The sequence below is a fragment of a genome, unplaced genomic scaffold (genome assembly GCF_019419815.1).
Source record: "Pyrus x bretschneideri cultivar Hongxiangsu unplaced genomic scaffold, Pyrus_bretschneideri_v1 Contig2, whole genome shotgun sequence".
Taxonomy (NCBI): Eukaryota; Viridiplantae; Streptophyta; class Magnoliopsida; order Rosales; family Rosaceae; genus Pyrus; species Pyrus x bretschneideri.
In genome coordinates, this window is record NW_025999501.1 from 13,848,505 (window position 1) to 13,870,000 (window position 21,496).

Sequence of the window (21,496 nt, forward strand, 5' to 3'; positions counted from 1 at the left end):
GATTTAAGGTGAAAAGTGCACCACATAGGCTAAAAGATCTGCCATTGTTAATGCCACATGCGTCTTCTTTTTTTACATTGGGAAGGCCCATCAAACAAGACTGGACAAGATTTGGGGCCACACCTTTTCACCGTAATGGGCAGTCTACTGTGGAGAGAATTCCCAGTATGCTTACTTCATATGTCATCATATAAGTGGAGGAACACTTGAAAAAAAATAGCTTTCCTCTAAGTATAATGACATATGGCGTACTTCCTCATGTTCCAGGCACATTCAAAAAGCTCTCCTGAATGACAATATCTTTGATCTTGTAACTGTGCACTTTTGATGCTCACTAGAGAAAATTTAATGGAAAAAATCTTCAAAAGTGTCACTGTAACTTTTCAAACTTATCATGCGTTATTATGTGTTTTAACTTTATCACATTATGTAGATATTTAGTTTGATACATTGTCATCTTGACTTCTCTTTGTTTTGTATGTGTCCTCGTAGATTAGGGATGACAATTCAAACCGTTAAATCTGATTAACCATGGATAGCCCGTCCAAAAAGAATGGATTTGGGGATGAAATTCGAAAATATTTTGGATATGGGGAAAAACTGAAAATATTATTAGGCTATGATTTCAGATTTGGATATAAGGGTCTCTGATCAGTATCTATCCCCGAATCCACGCCGAATAATACTTATTAAGGATATAATATAACTTGTACATAATATAATATAGTATTGTATAATATATATATATATATATATGTACATTCACCGAACTATTTATCTTGAGTATTACAAAAGTTGCATTTGTGGGAAAGTTCAAAATTTTGAATCAAAACCAATGAGAATTCAATAATGCTTATGGGAGAGTTCAAAGATTAGCTAACATTATCAATATTTTAAATTCAATGCTCTGATTTTGTTGTCACAATCAGAATTATTTGACAATTTGTTTTGTGTTTCTTCTTTAGTGGTTGTTGTATTTGCTTTTGTCATCCTTTTTTTTTCTTTCATTAGACTAATTTATCATATTTAGCTTATTGGTTGGACGTGGATATTTAATGGTGAAATTAGTATCTATTATATATAATGTGTCAATTGAGCAAATATATTTTTTATATTGACGAAGATAGATATAATCGTTAATCGATGGAGAATCCGTTTCTCAGTGTATGTGGTTATAGATAATCTCCGATGGTTAATTTGCGGTTATGGATTTAAGTAATTTTCGTGGTTATGGAGATGAATATAGTATTTCCGTCCTCAACCGAACTGTTGCATCCTTATCGTAGATATGCGCTTACTGAAGTTCAGTTTTTCATTAAAAAAAGATCACGTTTTCATTGGCCTCTTAACCTATACATACATATATGTGTATACTTAATACAATAAGTGATCCAATTTCTTTTAGTATAATTTTTTTTGGTAAAATATAACTTTTTATTATAAACACAAACCTTACATACAAGCATGGCCCAAAACTAACATATAAACAACAAAAAATGGGCCAAAACTACATAAAACACAAAAAGAGCCAAGAAAGAGTTAGGCCCATAAACCAAAACACAGTAACATAACCCGGAAACTTCTACTGCTTCCGCCACCACAATAGATCTTCCCAATCCATCCAAATCCTCTTCCATAGCCAAGCAACGCCTCACCAAACGCCACATCCAACACCAATTTGCTTCCCAAGCACACCATAAAGTAAGGATAGCTAGCAACTAAACAAGAGAGCCAGTTATCAAGATGAAGTCCATGGAAATTCACGAATGACACTTCTGATAACGCAGATAACAAAGAGAAAGTGGTGGTGTTGGAAACACCTGAGCTGGTGCAAATATCGGAGCTCTACATACAATCTCAGCAGATTGTAATGGCTGAAAATTGGAATATGGATGAACAAAGAGGAGGGAAACTGTTAAGGAAAGAGAAACCGAACAGATCAGTATAACAACCAAGGCGGAAAAACCGTAGAAGTAAGGAAAAAAGAAAACAAGGAAAGAAAGGGGAGAATAGCGACCAACCCTAGCCTAAGCTATGGTCGGCGCCACCGGATTTGCTCAAATTTGGAAGCCTCACACAAAGAGATGAGAAATACTCTCAAAAAGAGAGAAAGACTCTTCACTCGAGAGGGACACATGGCACAATTTCTTTTCATTGATGTAATACTTTATGTTTAATTACTGTAGAATGTAAACTGTTACAAGCAAATCTCCTCACAAATTCACACTGCTGGACACATGAACTCCAATTTTAAATATACACTTCAAATTTCATATTTCACTAGTTACTACAGGATATATGAACATAAACAAAATAATTCTCTCTGTTCCTAATCCTTTTCTCTATGTTCTTGGTGAAGTTCAAAGTAATGATATTACATAAAGATGTGGGTTAGGCCAATCGACTAGGGCCGAGTGCTTCATCATTTGCACCCACGTTCGGATTCTCCTTGCCTGCAGGTTGAACTAGTTTAGAACATATATTGTCTTGTCAGATTTGGCAACATATTAGATAACTGAAAGCCGATCCATCCACAAGCTCAAACACAGAGAACTTCCTCTAAAATTTCATCAAAAATTAAGTCCTCCAGCTCAATCCCTAAGCACTCAGAATCAAACTGGAGGTTCATCCATCCGTCGTTCTTCGCAAGATCCCTGCTCACAACATAATCCAGTGATTGATCAACCTCAGGTCTCAAGCACAAGTACCAACTCACAAGGGCCCAAACTTCCTTTAGAACATGGTGCCTTGCCGGCATTAGAGGAATGTGACATAGTGAAGACAACGCCATTGGACAGTAGTTGTATGACCTACCATATATCTCCATCAGCACCTCATTGATCATATCAAACAAAAGATAGTGATCGCATTTCTTGCCTTCTTCGTTTCCTGAACAATCAGGACCATGCACCAAGCAGCCCTCCGTGTCTCCATACATCAAAGGATCAACTGGCTGGTCATCAGAATGCCATGTCCCAAGGGACTCATTCCCATTGAATCCAGATTGCTTCAACACATTTCGTACGTAATTGAATTCAGCCATGTCTCTGTCATCAACACGGAGATGAGTCATGTCATACCTCAAGTGCTTCCTTGGACTTTCAATCTTCTCTGTATCTATGTGAACCGCCTTAGGCGTACCAATAACAAAATCATGCCCTAGCTTGGCCAAGTTTTCTTGTTCATCTCTAGGTTTTATTTCCGTTTCTTCTCCTATAAAATCGATATCTATAAGCATAGTCGTTTCAGCCTTAAAATCTCAACAATTGGTGATTGATGCAGGAGAATACAAAGAACGACTTACATTTGAAACACATTTTCTACACTGAAAAAAGTCGGTTTGATCATTTTTTTTTTTTTCAGTCAAAAGTTGGTTTGATCATTAAGTGCCAAAACTTGAAACTAAAAAATCTGATAATTTCTGGACTTATAGATTCATTGAACATAAAGTTTCTCAGAGCAAACAAGAAATTAAAGTTTTGAAGAATGCATGCAATTGGTTTGAGATGATGTAATTTAAGGTAAAACCTATTAATAAAAATTAAGACATACCTTCGGAGAGGGAAACATTGAACTCGGGCACAGAGATAGGAAACGGTTCTGTCAAGTTTTCAATATCGTCAACAATTGTATACACTGGAGCACTTTTCTCACTGTCTGCAACTGATGTTGATGCCATCTTATTCCCGGAAGCTGCCTTGAATTCACCAACATCGGCCAATTTTTTAATCTCACTTTCTACTGGCGCATCGAGCTGCATATGATATTCTGAACCTATACTAAAGTCTAGAGTATTTTGTTCATCAGAAATACTTCTTCTGCTTGCACTGTCATCCACAACAGCCCTAATTGGAGCTCCAGAAGAGAACACATCTGAAGATTCCTCACTCTGATAGTTATATGATTTCATTTCAGGCAAGGAAAAAATCCTCCCCAACGTTTTTGGGACAGAGCGTAAAGGTAAGCCTACCCCTTCATTTCTCAACTTCAATCTCTCGGATGTCGTATGGCATTTGGCTTCTCTGTTGCAACTAGACTCGTAAAACTCACAGTAATTATCTAGCGATGCATTGAGCGATGATGCTCTTCTCATGTGGCGCTGTTGCTTTTTCTTGAAGGTAGAAATCGAACATTCGCTATCAAAACTGCTTGCTGAACTGTCTTCACCTTCTCTATTCATTGCAAGGTCCTTCGAATGGTTAATGACCTCTTTCTCCATTTCTTTAGCAAGCTTTTGGCCATGAGGAACCTTGTGGAGGATGGCATCCATGGCAATCATATTTCTCTCTTGTCTGCTCTCCTTGATTACATGCTTTATTTTCTGTCTAAAATCCTTGAACCGCTTAATTGACACTTGATTCTCACCTCGGCTCCTCAAATTTTTGGCAGAACTAGAACTATCAGCAATTGTTTGGTTTAGCTCTAGAATCCCATCCGCAGTGTGCTCACTGATCGATGGAATTGAGTGTTCACCAGCATATTTCAAAGAAGACGACCCTACTAACTTCTTCGTTTTACTGATGTTTTTCGACTTGCTTTCTTCTTTTAAGGGAGACCCTGTCAACTCATGCTTGTGCTTGAGCTTGACAGGGAATGAGTCTGACCTAGTTAAACCCATTTTTGCACTGACAGCTTGCTGATTATTGAAGTGCGCAGCCAAAGGAGAGCCGGGGTCATGTAAAATCTTTACTAATAACTCCTTGTTCACATTGATTATATCCAAAGCCTCCAAATACTCCTTCGGATGGTGCAAGGAAGCATCTGCATCGAGTTCTTTTACGTTTATCAACTTCTTCTTGAACATATCTTGCATTCTGTCATTATTCAGCTTTTCTTCGATAAATGTGTGATCCCTTTGATTCTCATTAACCTGGTCATGCACGGTGCGATCTCTAGTGATTGGTGGGAAACTATCTCCACAACAATCATTGTTGCCACTAATTGGTCCTTCATATGATGTCGCGGGCGGTGATGCCAGATTGCTTGTAGCACAAGATTTTTCATTGCCGTGGTGAACAATTGTAGGACTATTCTCATTCAATACCATTTCAGCAATCGGGTGCAGGTTAGTTGGTGCTTCGAAATGATGCTGTTTCAATTGTGATTGTACAGGGTAGCTCGAACTCCGGTTATGCCTACCCTTCTTCTTTGATATTTCTCCAGAAATCCGTGCCCTTATTCGGGCCTTGACAGAATGTATGCCTGTTGGAATGGACTGCATCGTCTTTCCTTTACACTGATAAAATCAAATCAAATGTTGCTTTTGTCTATCACTCTTTCAAGTATAATTTTTGAAAACGAAAAGAAATTAATATCCAATAGTGGACTAAAATGCATGCTATCAGAAATTCTTTTGCTGAAACTTACAGTAGATTCGTCAATCTTAGCATCAGTGTCTTCTGGCATACGGGTATTTGCAGTACAGCTTCCCAGAATCCCAACTCCTGTGGCGAAGCAGACCGAAAGAAAAAAAAGTCCCAACATAAATAAACTGCAATATTATTTTACATCACATATCATGGCATAGTCACAAGTTCCAGTCAGTCTATTGAACTACTTACAAAAGTGAACGAAATTTAGGCTACCAGTGCAGTAAACAAGACCGATTCTTATGCACATAGATCGATTTTATACACAAAATTTGCGTATATGGTCAAAGTGGCTAAGATTAAACTTTGATGAAAAAGAAAGCAGGAAGAAAAACTTTCATATAGTATAGACTGGAGTCATTCTACTTACCGATAGTGTGTTTATTACCGCGGCGCCTCTTGTGCACTTGTCTTTTCTTGACATAATGCCAGTGGTGATACTTCATGATGTGAAGTAATCCCCAAACGCACCCTGATGAATGCTCATTCCCTGATGGATTGTTAGGGTTTTTGTCTCTCAAATTCTTTCCCATGGTAAAATTCACCTCCCAAATCTACTTGAACGACCAGTGACGGCTTCAGCTACAAGCTCGTAAAACCTATATCCAAATTACAAGCAAAAATGAATCATCACGGACAAGGAAATGGAATTCCACTGTATTGGCAACATAACGTGTATCAGATATCGAACACCTACACATCAAATTCAGAATGCTTGACATACATTATTCAACCATTAAAGAAGCAATTCTACTCATAAGCGCTTTTATTAGAAGCAGCACTTCAACTGTGCTTCCTGGAAAAGCACTTGAAAGAGAAAGACCTAAATTTATATGTTTTTCTACCAAATGCATTCGTATCTCAAACATGCCCCTAATCTACCCCGAAGCACAAATTAAAGCTAGCAGCAGCATTTCCTTTAATTGTTTCAGAAGGCATTTCCTAATCTAAGTTTGAATTTGATTGATGCTCCCAGAAATATATGGGAAACAAAACATGCATCCAAATCAGTTTTCTGATTAAAATAATTTTCCTTGAAATATATGGGACTCTGATTCATATGAATGACGTCGAAATTGATATCAATCAAGAGAAAAAACCAAAAAGAATACGCATAATTTTATATAGTTAATCGTATTTCGTACCATTGATCGAATGGATGATTCATGATCGAGGGCTAAAACGAAATCTATGCTCCTCTTCGCAGCAGCCATCCATACGAACGTTTAAGAAACAAGAACTAAACAAGCTCGTGTTCGTGTTTGTCTGTCCGTAGGTTGAAACTTGAAAAGTGCATGCCATGCGATGAGACAATTAATTAAGTAAATCCTCCTGTGTTTTAGCCTTTAGGTTTGGGACTTGGGGTCCAATGGCCTCAACTACTCCACATCAGCAAGTGTTTAAAGCCTTAACGAATCTAATAACATTATCCAGGATATTCTTCTAGAAATTGTCTTGCTCTTTAATCATCAATAAAATCCTATCGCCGGAAAAAAAAAATAGTAACAATCCATTTGGATTGAATTATATAAAAAAAAAAAAAATTTCAATTTGACAATAAGATTAAGAGTACATTTGAAATTAATAACAAGATATGCTTAGGGGTGGTTTTGGTACATTACCGTACCAAAATCTTTGTACCAATTACCATATCAAATATTTGGTAAGGTAAAATCTATTACCATTACCGTACCGAATTTGTGGTATACCGAATAGTTTGGTTGGTATGGTATGCCAATAGTAATTGCCGTTTTGTTTTACGCCATTTAGTTTGCTCAAAATCTAATATTTTTTAATTATTGTAGAAGTGTAAAAAATATAGAAAAAAATATATAAACGCTCGTAATAACAAATTTTACAACTTTTGTGACGAGCTTAACTTTGAAATTCGTCATTATAATCATATAAATCACAGATCAAAATTTAACCATTGATTGTTGTTTACATTTACGCTTCATTTTTCTCATCAAATTTTATTTTATTTTTTCGGATTTTCTTTTTTGAAAACATGATCTATTAGAGGATGCATGAAGGTGAACAGTTTGGATCGTTGATATTATGTTCAGAGTTTTACGGTTATTGAAAATATTGCTTGATGTTTATAAAGTTTCTACAAATTATACGACATCAACTCATATTTCAGTTAACCATAAATATCGAAACGTGATATCAAAGATCTGAACTGTTCATCTTCTTACATTCGCCAGATGATCATGTTTTCAAAAAAGAAAATTTAAAAAATGAAATTCAGTAAAAAGAATAAAGCATAAATGACAATCGATAAATTTAAGGTTTAAGGATTATAGTGTTGGGTTTTGAAGCTGACATCTTCATGAAAATTGTAAAGTTTGTCACTATGAGTGATTGTATATTCTTGTTTTTACATTTTTTACACTTCTACAATAATTATTATTAATTTTTCCCTCAAATAATTATATGAATAAATACATAATATAATATTAATAATATTGATAGGTACGGTATACCATCGATACTGGTTTTGGGTACTAGCACCATACCGAAACAGTATGGTACGGTACAAATACCGTAGCATTACCAATTGGTACAAATTTTTGGTAATAATATGGTATGGTTGGTAGGGCAGTTGGTACGATTATTTGGTAAAAATTTCCACCCCTAGATATGTTGTATCGAAAATGATTTTGAGAATAGATAGATTTGGGATGAATCGTTTACATAGGTGATGTTGACTGTCCAATACTTATTAAATTTAATTGAAATCACTTGTCTGAACTGGATGCATGATCGACTAGTCTAATAACATGCATATTATCTAATGTTAAAATTTCATCTGAAGAAATTTGATAAGTATACAGTAACAAATCCATGATTTGAATCTTTGAGCGTTTCCTAATATTAAATATAAGTTTTTTAGACATTAACAGAGCGGGAAGTGCGCAAAAAAAAAAAAAAAATCAATTTATTCACTTGGTGAGTTTGTTTGCACATGTCAACAAATATCGACATATGTTGAAACAATCTGATGAGTGCTATAGAGAGAATTTGTCAAGTGTTGTCGACGTAACATGTTGAGGTATGCTTGAAATGCATTACATCAAACATTTAGTAAGCACAAAAGGATCCGTACCAAACATTTGAAGTGTCCTTGAATGACCTTCACATATATATTTTCCGAACACCTTGCTCCCTATTTCCATACCCTCCTGCACATATAAATATATATATATATATATATGGGGACTTGTGACACTATTTTTTTTTAACGCAACTTTTGGCACACGTTTTTATGGAGCCTAGTCTGTATTGTATTTTAATGATTTAAAACATCTATCTTTTGGAACATCATTCATAGATCATCCTTTGCAAAAAATTGGACATATCGAAAACAAGTAAGACATTTATCTGTATTGAAGAAAATCAACGAATGCGGTTCCACAAATAAACCCTAAACTTTTAATCTAATGGTCATATAGTTTCAAATGTGAGTGATTTTTAGTAGACATGATCTTTGAGGGAAAACTTAAAATATAGACGATTCGGATCGTTAAAATACATTACGAAGTAGATTTCGCAAAGCATGCGTAAAAAATAATATACAAAAAAATAGTGTCACTTATCCGTCCCTATATACACACACTACATATGATGTAAAATGATGAGTATATGGCCATGGAATGAAGTGTTTGCGTTGTGTAGGCTGTGGAAAATCTTGTCGCTTTGCTTTATTCTTTTTGTCTGGCTGTCAATATTTTGGATGCAAGATACATTGCTAATTAAGTAATTAATTAATTTCACCTTAAACAAAAAGTACCCTAAAGTCACACTCCCAGTCCACTTGCAACAAAGTCAACTTCGTATTTTAAGTGTAAGAACCTGAAAATATACATAACGTAATATAAAAACGGCATGAGTGGAAGCATGGGGTTTCTACTTGCTACATAAAAATTCAACTGAAAAGTTTGAACTTTTTCATTTAAAAATATAAATTTGGAGGGATTCGGATATGTTCTTTTTAGGAAATTTTTATTAATCGTTTACACTATAACGACATCATATGGATTTAAAAATCAAACAAGAAATACAGTAGAGGACACCATAATTTCCTAGTTTGGATCTTACCAAATGAATAAAATTATTATTTTAGAATTATTTTCCATAAATTAAATGATCTGAAAATTAAAAAGACACTAAACAATTGATGAATTACAAATACCTTAAAGAAAAAATTGCACAAATAATTCCTGAAATTTTCACATTTTGTGCAATTATTTTATTTTTAATAAAAATATAACATTTTTTTTTAACAAATGATATTATCTACACTAAGAGGAGAGTTAGCTGCGCCTTACAATAGACGAGTAATAATGGGGTTCAAATTTGCTTTATGTGAGAATCTAGTTTAAAATCTCGCACTTACAAGTGAAGTAGAATATCATTAGACCGTATTATTTAGTGACAACATTTTTGTTAAAGAAGTTCACTTGATTAATTATAAGAAAATTTAGTTCAAATGGTAATTGCACAACAGTGAAACAGTTCATGTGATATTATGATATTTTTCTTTATATTAACTTTTAAATTACAAAAGTATTCTCGCATGCTAACCACTATAGGATCATTACCTGATTTTGTAGAGTTCCAGAACTTGAACAAGCATCCCCATGAATTACAATTGTTTCACCAATTTGTGTTATAATTGTTAAAGAGTATAACTTTTAATGTGACTTTATTAAATTTTTCTCTTTTTGAAGTTTTAAATCACAAAATAATTCATGCATGTCTGTCACTGCGTAATCCTTATTTTATGTTTTAAAGTGACAAAACCTGAATAACCGCATGCATGAATTGCAATTGTTTTGTGAGTACATGAGGTAATTGGAAAATGGTATAACAATTAATTTGATATTTACTAAAATCTTTAATATTTGATATTTTAAATCACAAAGTCATTCATGCATGCCTTATTGTTACTTGATTTTGCAGTAACAGTTGTTGAACAAGTAACTGCATGACTTACAATTGTTTTGTTAGTTGGTGCACTAGTTGCAAAACAATAGAACAATTCACGTGATATTTATTAACTTTATCTATTTTATAAGTTTTTAATCACTAAAGTTCATGCATGTCTGTAAATGTATATTTTTTATTGCTAAATTGTGTAAAGTGACATAGAACCTCCATCATAATGTCAAATGAAACTACCCATGCAATTGTGCACCGTGTGAAACGTTGATCATCACCGTTCTTAATTGAGACTCAGGTTAAGCTTCGTCTCGGAAACTTGTGGGGCTAGGAGTAAAGGTTGACGTATCTCGTTGGATGTGGGGACGCATTGGAAACCCCAATTTCAACAACCACCTACATGAATTACAATTGTTTCGTTATTCAGCCTGGTATTTGATTTGAAATAATGAGATATTTATTTACTTGGAATGATAAAAGTCATAAATCGAAAAAGAGAATGAAGGCATAGATATTGGATCAACTAGTCATCCTAATTGATCCAACTTTGATTTTTCAAGTATTGAATAACTTACTTTAATGTGGACCTCACACTATTTTTATTGCATATGTGTTAGTAAATAAAAGAAAAAAGAAAATAATTTCAATACCATTCCATTTAAGCAATCATACAATAAGAGTTGTTAAGAGAAAATAGGGATTTAGGGCCTTTAAGAAAATGATGAAAATTAATTTTAAAAGGGTTTAGTAGTGTAAATTGAAGGGAATACTTTTTAAAAATGGCTTTCACGCTTGTCACATGACTATTATTTGACGAAAACGTGAACGACAATGAATAGAGGTATTGAAGTGTTAAATGGCATGAACTTCAACTGATTAGTTTTTAAAATAATTTGTTCAAGCAATAATTGCATAACGGCTGAACAATTCACGTGATATCTCTGAAGTTTTCCTCGTTTTAAGTTTTAGATTACAAAGTCATTCGTACATGTTATACATCTTTACCTGATTGTGCAAAATGACACAAAAACTCAACAACCGCCTGCATGAATTACGAACGTCTGGCTATCGGCTTGTTGACTTTAGAAAATCAATAAATTTATTACTTTTAAAAAAAAAAAAAAAAAAAAAAAACTCAAAATCCCACAGTCTAACTCAAAGGACACAACTCCCCAACTCGGAGTCAACTCCCTCTATAAATATTTAAAACAACAAAACCTATTTTTATCTATTTAAACACCATTTCAGAGGAAGAAGAAGAAAAAAATAAACAAATAAACTGAAAGCCCACCACCTTCAGAAGGTCAACCCTTTCCCCCCTCCTCCTCTCTCTCTCTCTCTCTCTCTCTCTCTCTCTCTCTCTCTCTCTCTCTCTAAACAAAAGACATTTATTTGCGACTTCCCTCGTTCCCTCCTCTGTTCGAGCTGTTAGTTGAGTTCTAACCATGAACAGTTAAATTTAAACCCTGCAAGTAATCAAATCATCAAAAACCCAATTCATTTCATTCATTCTTCTTTCTGTTCTTTCCGCTTTTTGTCTCATCTCGAATGGGTAACGCAGTCGTAAAAGCCGGCCGTTGTTTCTGCACCGCCGGAGAAATCTCCCAGCGACACGACAACTCCGTCGTTTCGTCGGACCCGCTCGACGAGGGCCTAGGCCATTCCTTCTGCTACTTCCGGCCCGACTCCTCCGATACGACGTCGTCCAAAGTCTTGTCCGAAGAGCCGAACCCGCCAACGACGACATTCCGGTCAATCTCCGGCGCCTCCGTCAGCGCCAACATATTCACGCCACTTTCGACTTCTCTCTGCGAGCTCTACCCGTACAGCGCCGGCTGCGATCGGGCGGCGAAGTTCGAGAGCTCGAACTCGTTCGCCTCCATTCCTCTGCAGCCGGTTCCTCGGAAGTCATACCAGGGAGTTTCCGGGTTGGGTCCGATCGAGAGAGGGTTCTTATCGGGTCCTATAGAGCGAGGCTACTTGTCTGGCCCGATTGATCACGGGATGTATTCGGGTCCCATCGAGAAAGAGTGCGACAAATTCTCGAGAAGCATTTCTTTTGGGATTGAAACGAAACCAAAAATAAGGAGCTTAATGAAGATTTTCAGAAGAGCGGTTTCGGGTGCCATGCTTCGGGGGCAGAAATCGAGCGTTTCGCCATTAAAAGGCAGCATTTCAGTGAAAGATTCGGATTCGGAGAAGGTGGGGGAGAATGGGACTAGCAGTAGTATTAATTTGAGCAGCCGTGTGAGTTTGAGTAATGAGAATGACGATGGTGGGAGTGGACATTACTGGATGGGAAGCCAGAATCTTCAATGGGCTCAAGGGAAAGCCGGCGAGGATCGGGTTCATGTGGTGGTTTCGGAGGAACATAGCTGGGTTTTTGTGGGGATTTATGATGGGTTTAATGGCCCTGATGCTCCTGATTACTTGCTTTCCAATCTTTACTCTGCTGTGCACGAGGAACTCGAAGGGTTGCTTTGGAATGACAAGTTCCAAATTGCAATTGAACCCGAGTTAAATTCATTGAATACGGATGTGGGTTCGGTTTCTTTGAAGGAAACTGATCGAACCCAGATGGGGAATCGGATGCCTGACGGTGTCGATGGGGGGAATTATGCATTAGAAAATGGCGAAATGGAAGGAAAGGCTAATTCAATAAGAAAACATAGTAATGGGTTGGAAAATAAGTTGGAGGGGACTCGGAGGAGCTGGAAGTGTGAATGGGATAGAGGAAGGCCAGAGCTTGATCGGAAGTTACAGCAGAATTTAAAGCGTCCAGTGTCGAATGGTGTGGCGGGTGTTAACCCTTCTGATGTTCTTAAAGCGCTTTCGGAGGCATTGAGGAAGACAGAGGATGCATTTTTGGACACTGCAGATAAGGTGGTGACTGAGAATCCTGAGTTGGCCTTGATGGGTTCTTGTGTTTTGGTAATGCTAATGAAGGGAAATGATGTTTACTTGTTGAATGTTGGGGACAGTAGGGCGGTTTTAGCTCGGAAATCGGAACAAAATGTTCGGCGGAACTTGGATCGGATTAGTGAGGATGAGCCTTCATTTGATTCATCAAATGCTGATGGAAGTTCCAGTTTAAAATATTTGACTGCACTTCAGCTCACCATGGATCACAGCACACATGTGAAAGAGGTAAATACATCACCTAATTGGAGTGCATTTTGTGCTTAATTATCTGTTGTTATGGTTAATTTTGAGACTAATTAAAGTCCTTTAAGTTGCAGGAAGTACAAAGAATCAAGAAAGAACATCCAGACGATGCTTCTGCGATAACAAATGACAGAGTGAAAGGTTATTTGAAAGTCACTCGAGCGTTTGGAGCTGGCTTTCTCAAACAGGTACATTTTGACTTTATGCTTAACAGGAATACAAGACACTGGTTCATTACTTGCTTAGCAAGTCAGAGTGTTACAACATTTGGTTTAGTAGAAGTAATTTAGACATACATGTCACATGTACGAGAACTGTTTGTGGTCACAGAAATGCAATTATTCGTCATGTCACACAACTTAATTATTTGTTCTGTTGCAGCCAAAGTGGAATGATGCACTGCTGGAGAGGTTTAGACTCAAATATGTTGGGACTGCCCCCTACCTCACCTGCAATCCATCCCTCTACCACCACAAACTCAGCCCGAGAGACCGGCTCTTAATATTGTCTTCTGATGGACTCTACCAGTACTTCACTAATGAAGAAGCCGTCTCTGAAGTAGAATTGTTCATCTCTTCATTTCCCGATGGAGATCCTGCACAGCATCTCATCGAAGAAGTGTTGTTTCGAGCAGCAAAGAAAGCTGGTGATTAAAGCGTTTTTCTCTCGACAAACAACAATTCAAAGCTGCAACTATTTTATTGAAACCTTGAACTTAATCTGTATATTGGGGTTTTGCAGGAATGGCATTCCATGAGTTGCTAGATATCCCACAAGGGGAACGCCGACGGTACCATGACGATGTTTCCATCATTGTGATTTCGTTGGAAGGAATAATATGGAGATCATCAGTGTAAATAAACATGAAAGCTGCAATAGGAAATTCATCCACAGAAGGGTTGGGTCGATTTTTCCATTCATTGTTTTAATTGCAACAGTTTTTCCCATCCCTTTGTTGCATACCCATTTTCCCTCCATTTATGTCATGCTGTGGAGAACAGAAAAGTCTTGAAAGAGAGTTCTTTGTTTTGGTCCCATAATGTCTATACAAAATAGTGTCCCTTTTGCTTCCCCCAAGTTCTAAGAGCACTGTGAGAAACAAAGAAGATTTCTTCAACCTGTCTTAGTGGCCATAGAGCGAGCTGTAAACTCAATTCTATGTTCTAACCCTTGCCAATCCAAAAAATACTCGTGTTTGGCTTGCATTTAATTGTTGAACTATTCAAAACAAAATCATAATGATATATCAATCAAATATTAACGACATTATCGATGAAATATCGACAAACACTTGAAAAAATGATCATTTAAACATTTGAGATTTATTTCATTATTTCATTATTTCATCCGATTCCGTAACGAGTTTTATAACAAGGGATAGTACTAGCCAACAAAAGCAACATAGATTTCATCAGTCTTTTTTCTGTTCATGATTCCCTGACAAAGGAAAGAAAACAGAGTTGTTGGGGACAAGAAGTTGAAGAAAATGTTGATCCTCTCATGGACACGAAAAGTCAACATCTTACACAGTAAGAATCTTAGGATTAGGAAAGATGGAGCAGTTGATGTGAATTAAGATTCTTAATCATGTTTGTTTAGTTCAAATCCAAATCTAGAACTTGTACATACATCATAACCAACACCTTTCTGAGCTATTCCAAAGACCTGGAAAAGAAGAAGCGTATTGGGTTAGGTATTTGGCTGAATATATGACCCTCCTCCATCTCCCGCCGTTTCTGGTTAGGTATAAATATAAAAGATATATGAGGTTTTCCCCCCTTTTAGACGGAGATTCAAAACTCTGTTATGCTATCGCATGTGGTGTTGAGAGATTTTTTACTAGAACACATGATGTTACACTATGTATCAGTATACAAGTTGTGAGATACTTGTGTTAAAAAATTAACAACGTGAAACATAAAATTCCCCTCTACCCATATAATAGCAATGGTGTACCACCCCTGGATAATGAAATTCATCTTTTAATGATGATGTACCCTTGTTTTACTGTACAATCAAAATTGCTTATTTTCTTTATCACCATCACAATTTACCTCTAAAAAATTTCATTCAATTTGTAAACCGTTTAGTTATTCATTTGTGTTGAATAAATCGATAGTTATGGTAACAAGTATCATTTTTATTACTATATGTCAATTCATTTAATTCATATAGATGATTAGACCGTCCCCAAGTCAAATGATTTTTTAAATGATACTAATAGTTTTGAATATGATATTTATACGGTGAAATAACGTTCCGCGGTTATTGAATGAAGAAGTTTGAACCAAGTGTTGTTTAAGGGACAACCTCAATATAACAAATAAAAAAAATTACATTAAACCGCAATATTGGCTCATTCGTCATCCTACCATTAAGCTAATTTCTATGATTTGACGTGACAGTGTACGATCGAGAAAAACAATCTTAAAAATCAGATTTACTAAAAACGTTATCGTTTGTCAAATAAAAAAAAAAATCAATTTAAAACAAAATTATATGTCTACAAGAGTGTTTGTCAGTTTCACTTTCAAGATTTTAGTTTTGATCATTTTAGCTAATTCCTATAAAAAAATCATTCAATTATGTGTACCAATTGTCTGTTTAAAGAAAAAATATTAATACAAATCTTCTGGAGAGAAGTAGACATTATGTGTTTAGTTTTCTTGTTATTGTTGTTTTTTTTAATTAAAAAAAGATGACAATTGATGACAAGCTATGATTATATATTTTTTTCGAGTCCAGAGAGATTATGGAGAATTGGATTATACCCGTGATCACAATCAAGCAGACTCACTAACTCGAAACATCGAACATGAAATCTCTCTTCTTTTTTTTTTTTTGTTAATTGGGAGTCACAATTCACGCCCTCAGGGCCATTTGGTGTGGTTTGTTTGAATAGTATGAAAATGGCAGAACACGTGAAGATGAAAACGATGGTGAATGACAGACAAAAAAATAATCTTTTACGCGTTTTTTCTCTTATTATTTATGTTGCATTCTGACTTTGCTTATTTTCAAACTTCTAAATTGTTCCTTTTCAAATAGTCCAGATCACGGAATTAAGATAATTCACCAAAACTTTTGTGAAATTAAATTAGAATTTAACACTTTGAATTTGAGCAAGTCAGTGGATAGGTTTATAAATAAATGATATAGTTTGGTATTGAAGAACTAAAGTCAGAGATACAAACTCAATTATTTTATCAGTTAGGTTTTTTTTTTTTTTTTTTTGAATTTAAATTTTTTTTTTTGGCTGGACTTTTATTTTCTACTTTCTTGTCAAGCTACTATAGTCTATCTGTGAATTGTCTTAACGGATAGGTTCTTTTTTGAGTAATTTGCAATGAGAGAATGCTGGATTATTACTGCAAAATAAAGTGTCATTAGGAAGGGTTAAATGCTGTTGAAAAAAGCATTTTACCGTCGTAAATACCTATTTCTGACTGGAAAAAGTTCGGAAATTGTCCCATTCAAAATACTTTTGTTCCGACCAGTCATCGGAATTAATTCATTTTCAAAGCACCTGACTCGTCGTTAATAGTTATATTTATGTCAAGAATGAATGATCAAAATGGCAAACTTGTTTTATTTACGAAATGGAAATGTGGTCACAAATACTTATATAGTTGTCGATTTACTTCTCAAACGACGACATATGTTTTTTAAACAATTGTGTCAGAAAATCTTTTTCCAACAAAATAATCTTTATTTACGAAAGTGCACAATCATCGCAATTACAATTACCAACCATAAGTTTTTCATGTCCTTTGCTTTTCACATCCTCCTTCAATGCTTCTTTTGTATCTTGGGCGGTGAATCTAGATTAGCCTAAACAAGATGATGGTTTTGCTAATTCAAAGATCTCCTTCCCTCCAAAATGCAAAAAATCTGGGCCGTACACTGTGTTTAGTGTAAACGTACATGTTAGCATCATTAATCAGTGCCATTAATTTATCTACTGTAATTTGTGTTTACTATTTCCTTGGAAATGTTCAGAAATTGGCAAGTTCATCCATTTTGTTGTGTGAAAACTTTTGTTATGATTAGAGATTTTGCTTGTGAGTTAAGTACTTAAATGTATTTTGAAGATTTTCAAAATAAATATTTCTAAACCTTTACCTGTTAGTTATTGGTTATCCTCCGTGAGACAATGACTCCTGTGAAATTATCTCTCACTGAATTCAATTTATCTTGTAATTGAACAGCAAAGTTCTTTTCTGCCCATAATCTCGATGGATAATATAAAAAGAGGAGAACGATTGAAGTAAGCAAAAGGAGAGTGGAAATTTGAGACGAAGAGTATATATCATTTTGTATATTTTGATTGTATACAAGTATACGTTTTTCATGTACAAAATCGAAAAAACCTGAACATCTAGTGATTCAGGATGTTGAGGAGGGAGACTCTTGTTTTGATGAGTTGCCTAAATAGGCACTCAAGCCTTTCTTCCTGATCTTGAATGCATGACTCCAGCTTCTCAAGCTGGCTCTGCGCGTTATCTGCACTTCGGTGTAGTGCAGCATCCACTATAGCAAATTCATTAGCTTCTGTTTCTTCCTCACAGGCAACTTTACTTGACTGCATCATCTTCGAGACCAATGACCAGCTTCGTGGCTGGGATTTTGGCCCTGCTATGAAAGACAATAGTGATTCAAAAGATGTGAGAGTGATTGCCTTGACATCTCTCAACTTGCTAATAATGGCAACGGTCTCATTGTCCTTGTTGAGGGAAGATCCTTTGAGATTCTTCATTGCCTTTCGGATAGCCTTTTTCACCATCTTCCTGGAGCTCAAGTATTTCCTGACCTCAATTGTGAGTGCTCCAGATTCACCTCTTCGCCTTCTTATGATCGATTGAAGATCCTGTACGCATTCCTTGGTTTGTGACAGGGCATCCTTGATAGTGCCACAAATATCTAATAGTCTGAGAGAGCCATCTAAAAGTTCATTAGCGCATTTCTCATTCTGCTCCTGTGCCAAGACTTGTTGGGTGAGGGGCAACTGAAGCAACTTCTCGACGCAATCATGCAAGTCTTGGAGGCCGCTTAGTTTGTGGCTGATTGATGATGATGATGTGGAGGTGTCCTCGGAAGACCTCAATCTACACAAATGTTCATCAATTTCCTGAATGATGGGGTGTGGCCTAGAGGGGAAGCTGTTAGATCGAGTGTGGAAAGCCATTTCTTCTTTGTTTGTTGTGAGAAGAGAGAATAGAAGACCTTGAAAGTTTTGGTTAATGAACAACTGAGATTGATGTGTTCCTTTCCATTTGCATCTGCTTAATATATAGTGTTAGTTGAGGGAAGGGGACATGGAATCTCATCCGCTTCAGTCACCAGCCATACGTAACATGATTTCGATTTTGATCTATATGCTGTTCCCCAGGCAATGTCTAAGTGATGCATCTCCCCACACTAGCATACCAACTCATGAGCAGATTCATTTTTCATATTTAATCCAAGAGTATGCTATTAAAATCGAACAATCATTCAATAATTACAAATTAAAAAATGCATGCCATCGCACAATTAGCATTAATCCTGTATCTGCGAATACATTGAGAGGCAAAAACTATGCATCTGCACCATCCTTCTCATCGGCTACAAATTATAGTATTCTGATTAATATATGTGGTTACCATATTCATATTCTTTTCATGGTTGCAGGAGAAGGAGCAGGCTAGATCTGCAATATCGATTAATTTATGACCATGCATTGTGTTTGCATATGGTAAAATAATGTTATGTCGCAGACTCGATGAATCGGAGTGTCCCCTAAGCAGAACGAAAACCAGCACAATAATCGGAGTCTGCCATGCGAGCATCATTAAAAATTTAGTCCTAATAGATTTGTTATTTTAATTCTTTTTCTAATATTCTCCAGGAGATAAGTAGAGATAGGGTTAGGTTTGACATCCATTTGAATTTTCTGAAAACTTGATGTGTGAAAAATATTGTATCTGGAGCAAATTGTGGAGAAAATCTGAAACGTGTACAATACATGTACAAGTGTGAGCCTAAAGAATTATGGATGACCAATCTGGTACTAATCGAATTTTATTATCTCATCAACATGTTGAGAAGGAAGCTCTGGTTTTGATCAAATGCCGCAAAAGGTGTTTGTTTAAATATTCTAGATCTTGTATGCAGGACTCCAAATTTTTCAGTTGGTGTTGTCCATTCTCAATAATTTTATCAGATTCTTGGAGACAAACAAATGAGTATGAGACATTTTCAAATTCATTTGCATCTGTTTCTTCTTCTTTGCATGCTGACCATCTCGTCGGCTTTGATTGTGTCTTCGAACCTGAGATAAAACAGAAAGTGGATTCGAACACCGTCTGAGTAACTGCTTCCACCTCTTTCAACACGCTAAACATAGCCACATATTATGATTTTTATTGAAGGGAGAAACACCCTTCAAATTTTCAAATTTCGTAAGGTCTCGTGGTTTATCGCCTTTTTCCATCACCTTCTTGATTGTCAAGAATTTTCTAGTCTCACTTGCGATCTCAATTTTGCCTCCTCGTCTTCTACAAATGATCAATAAAATTTCTGTTGTGCATTCTTTTGTTTGGATCAAGGTATCCTCGGCCATGCCATGTCTCAGTTATCGAAATCCTTAAGGCCATTTAGTTTCTGGCTTATTTATGTGGACGACAAAAAGGCGGTTTCAAAAGTCCTATCAGTCTCTACAACTGCTCATCAAACTGTGAAACCAAAGCGTGTTTTGTAGAGGGAAAGCTATTTGAGCGCGCATGGCCACTTGGTTTCATCGCAGCCATTTTTTCTTGTTGAATGTACAATTCAGTCTAGTGATTACCTTTGTTGCATAGCATCTGCTTAATATATAAAAGAGGATGATGACTGACTATTCAAATATCATGTGGATAGTAGGAGACAGGAAGAATCTCTTCCTTATTAGATCTCAGTTATGTCCTTGCTGTGTTTCCCTACAACCAATTCTCCAACCCATCACCCATTTGTTTAATCAGTTCTTCCACATTTTATATCGCAGAGTGGTCCACAAAATATGCGGTGGACAAGTATGGTTGGTGATAGGTTGTTGATCTAGTGATGGGGAGACATCGCATAAACATCGCTCATATAGTTTTAGGATCCAGATCGAAATCACGTTGCTACTCAGTCGGGTCAGCTATAGACAGGACGCCTTGCCCGTCTCCTAAACTTTGTAATATATATTGAGTAGAGCCGAAGGTAAGGAAAGCAAACTCAAAGCCACAATTGAACGTTAAACTTCAAATTAAAGGCCTTGTCTTTTCCTACATAACAAAATGGCTGCCTACCACACTTGCTCAAACAGCTTGCCTTCATGATCACTCCCTTTCGTTACAGAATTCAATGAGCAGTTATGAAGATTAAAGGCTTCACCATCATCATCCATAAGCGATAGACTCAGTGGGCTTCAAGATTTGCACAAGTGCGTCGAAAGGTTTCTTGTTTTGCCACATTCTCAACAAGCTTGGCCCAGGATTGTGGGGACAAATAGATTAATGAACTGCTAGATGCATCTTTTGGGGCTCTTGGATGTGTGTGGAATCATTAAGGATGCCTTGTCGCAAACACAAGAACGCAAACATGAACTTCAGTCGATTATGCATGGAAGACGAGGAGATGACATGAGCTTCATGGCTGTGGTAAGGAAATACCTTGCCTCTGGAAAGCAAAACCAGAGACAAAAGCAACGAGAATATCCCAGTAGCTGTCAACATGTTAAAAGAATCAGATGCAGTCTCTGTAGCTGAGTTTGAATCTTTCTTGTCGTCTATTGCTGGTTCGAAATCAAAGTCAAGCCATTGGTTCTCCAAGCTGGTGCAGCCTAAAATAGTAGCTTGCGAGGAAGTTGCGGATACAAATGAACTCGAGAAAGTTCAATGTTTGCTCGAAGAATTGGAGGCAAAAAATCAAGATACATCGAAGAAGGAATCGAGGGACTATTTAGCCATTTAATCAAAACCAGAGTCTCTCTTCTCAACATATTCAACCATTAGGCA

General features: G+C 36.3%; 3 protein-coding genes across 3 annotated transcripts; 1 reads left to right on the plus strand and 2 right to left on the minus strand.

Moving 5' to 3' along the window:
- Positions 1-2,154: 2,154 nt before the first annotated feature.
- Positions 2,155-7,069, minus strand: LOC125476874. The gene is made up of 5 exons (XM_048583445.1): positions 6,515-7,069; positions 5,740-5,968; positions 5,368-5,444; positions 3,545-5,236; positions 2,155-3,250 (listed from the first exon to the last, which is right to left on the minus strand). Exons 2-5 carry the CDS (start codon positions 5,900-5,902, stop codon positions 2,540-2,542), a joined length of 2,643 nt encoding a protein of 880 aa, XP_048439402.1. The 5' UTR covers positions 5,903-5,968; positions 6,515-7,069; the 3' UTR covers positions 2,155-2,539.
- A 4,792-nt stretch (positions 7,070-11,861) lies between these two features.
- On the plus strand, positions 11,862-14,475 carry LOC125476606 (probable protein phosphatase 2C 4). The gene is made up of 4 exons (XM_048582875.1): positions 11,862-13,460; positions 13,553-13,666; positions 13,860-14,124; positions 14,220-14,475. The coding sequence occupies exons 1-4, from the start codon at positions 11,862-11,864 to the stop codon at positions 14,333-14,335; spliced, it is 2,094 nt and encodes a 697-aa protein (XP_048438832.1). The 3' UTR covers positions 14,336-14,475.
- A 3,381-nt stretch (positions 14,476-17,856) lies between these two features.
- Positions 17,857-18,663, minus strand: LOC125476875. Its single transcript, XM_048583446.1, has one exon. It carries the CDS (start codon positions 18,661-18,663, stop codon positions 17,857-17,859), a length of 807 nt encoding a protein of 268 aa, XP_048439403.1.
- Between the last annotated feature and the right edge of the window lie 2,833 nt (positions 18,664-21,496).